The sequence below is a fragment of the Lactuca virosa genome, chromosome 2 (assembly GCF_052849685.1).
Source record: "Lactuca virosa cultivar CGN04683 chromosome 2, Lactuca_virosa_CGN04683_v6, whole genome shotgun sequence".
NCBI classification, from domain to species: Eukaryota; Viridiplantae; Streptophyta; class Magnoliopsida; order Asterales; family Asteraceae; genus Lactuca; species Lactuca virosa.
In genome coordinates this window covers 297,433,360-297,435,182 of record NC_136427.1, presented here as the reverse complement: position 1 = coordinate 297,435,182, position 1,823 = coordinate 297,433,360, and the positions used below count along the sequence as shown (strand labels likewise).

General features: G+C 35.5%; 1 protein-coding gene across 1 annotated transcript; it reads right to left on the bottom strand.

Annotated features, from left to right (window-relative positions):
- Positions 1-278: 278 nt before the first annotated feature.
- LOC145158678 (uncharacterized) lies at positions 279-1,498 on the bottom strand. The gene is made up of 5 exons (XM_079077540.1): positions 1,235-1,498; positions 781-1,154; positions 667-676; positions 545-609; positions 279-468 (listed from the first exon to the last, which is right to left on the bottom strand). The coding sequence occupies exons 1-5, from the start codon at positions 1,496-1,498 to the stop codon at positions 279-281; spliced, it is 903 nt and encodes a 300-aa protein (XP_078933666.1).
- Between the last annotated feature and the right edge of the window lie 325 nt (positions 1,499-1,823).

Sequence of the window (1,823 nt, the reverse complement as noted above, 5' to 3'; positions counted from 1 at the left end):
TTTGGTTAAGGGACAACCTTTGGATTTTTGCAAGAAGTTTTATTATGTCCCCTTTGAAGACAATTCTTGCACTGTACAGTTCGTCCCTTGGAAGACACTTGGGGGTACTTGTCCTCATGCTCAAAGGCATGTCTCCTTCTTTTAACACTGGGTCGTCCTGGCATCCTCCTTACTGTAGGTGGTATGGGCTTGGTATAGTTAGTAACTTCCTAGAAATTACTTCCATTTATTAGAAGTATGTTAGATTTATATGTAGGCATGCAACTACTCTTGCTAAACTAAGTGCTAATGAATTCCTTTGGATCTTGGTTGATGTATAAAATTGCTACATGCGCATGCACAAAAGGTATCCCTGATATCTCCCACAGTCTGCAGCTACAGTAATGGTGTACCAAGTCAACTCCATAACTCTGAAATTCATTCCTAATTTCATATGTATTAACACCACTTGGCACTGCATACCAAGTCCTGCAAATATAAACACTTAGGTTAGTATAAATACTTAATTAAAAACCTACATTTATATATGAACTACAATTTATACCTTATATCCTCGCCAGATGCCTCCATCTTCAGAAGTGCTGCTTCACGCACATCACCATCCCATTTCTGTGGTATTTTTCATAAGTGTTTGTACATTGTAATATATAATCAATCATAAATTACCACATATAATCTTATATGATTATGCAGTGTAACATATGATTAACATATGATCGGTTATGTATTTTGTTTATGATCCAGTAAAAAAATCAGAATAAACTTTCTAAATTATAGAACCTTTCCATCATGTAGAGTCTTATTTCTTCAAGCATATCCAAGAGAGGCTTCTTTCTAGCATCTACAATGATTGCATTAAAACACTCTACAATCCCATTATCTACAGCCTCGCATGCAAAACCACCACCAAAATATGTCATGCACCATGAATGATGGTCTTTAGGCATAAGTTGATCATAATCAACTTGACTTAAAGTCTTGATCCTTTCCATGTTTATCTTGTAATCCCCTTCTGTTGTGGATTTTTCAGTTTCCCAAAACATGTTTCTGAATTCTATCCCACTATACACTTTCCTAAATTTGGCATAAATATGCCTAGCACATTGTCTGTGCTCTACAAGGGGTAGAATTTCCTTTGTTGCTTCAATAATAACCTAGTACATGAATAAGTATATTAGTACCTTTTATTAGCAAGTACAATAGATGATATGTAAATAAAGGAACATGTCATTACCTTGTGTTGATCACTAATGACACATAATCCCTTGTCAGCATCCAATGAAAGATCTTCACTAACTAGTTCCAAGAACCATTTCCAATTAACCTTGTTTTCAACCTCAACAACAACCCATGCTATAGGGTAAATTTGATTATCTGCATCTCTGCCAATTGTAGTTAGTAGCTCACCCTTGCATTGTCCCTTTAAAAAACAAACATCCAACCCTATAACCCTATGCCATCCTATCTTCCACCCCTCTTTGATTGATTCCAAACACATGTACATTCTATGAAAAGTTGTAGTCTGATCAGGGTTTAGGTTAACATAAATCCTAATTGTGCTACCTGGATTGGACCTCATCAGTTCATGTCCATAATCCCACACTCTTGCATAATGGTCACTTAATTTGCCATGAATCAAGGACAATGCCCTACACCTTGATCTATAACACTTTGACCATGAGACCTTACAATGAAATTTACTTTGAATTATTGCCTGCATTTCCTTGCATTTTAAGTTTGATTTACTTACTAGTTCTTTCATAAATTGTTTTGCTAACCAAGTTGGATTCATAAGTCTTGAACTACTAAAACTCCTAACACAT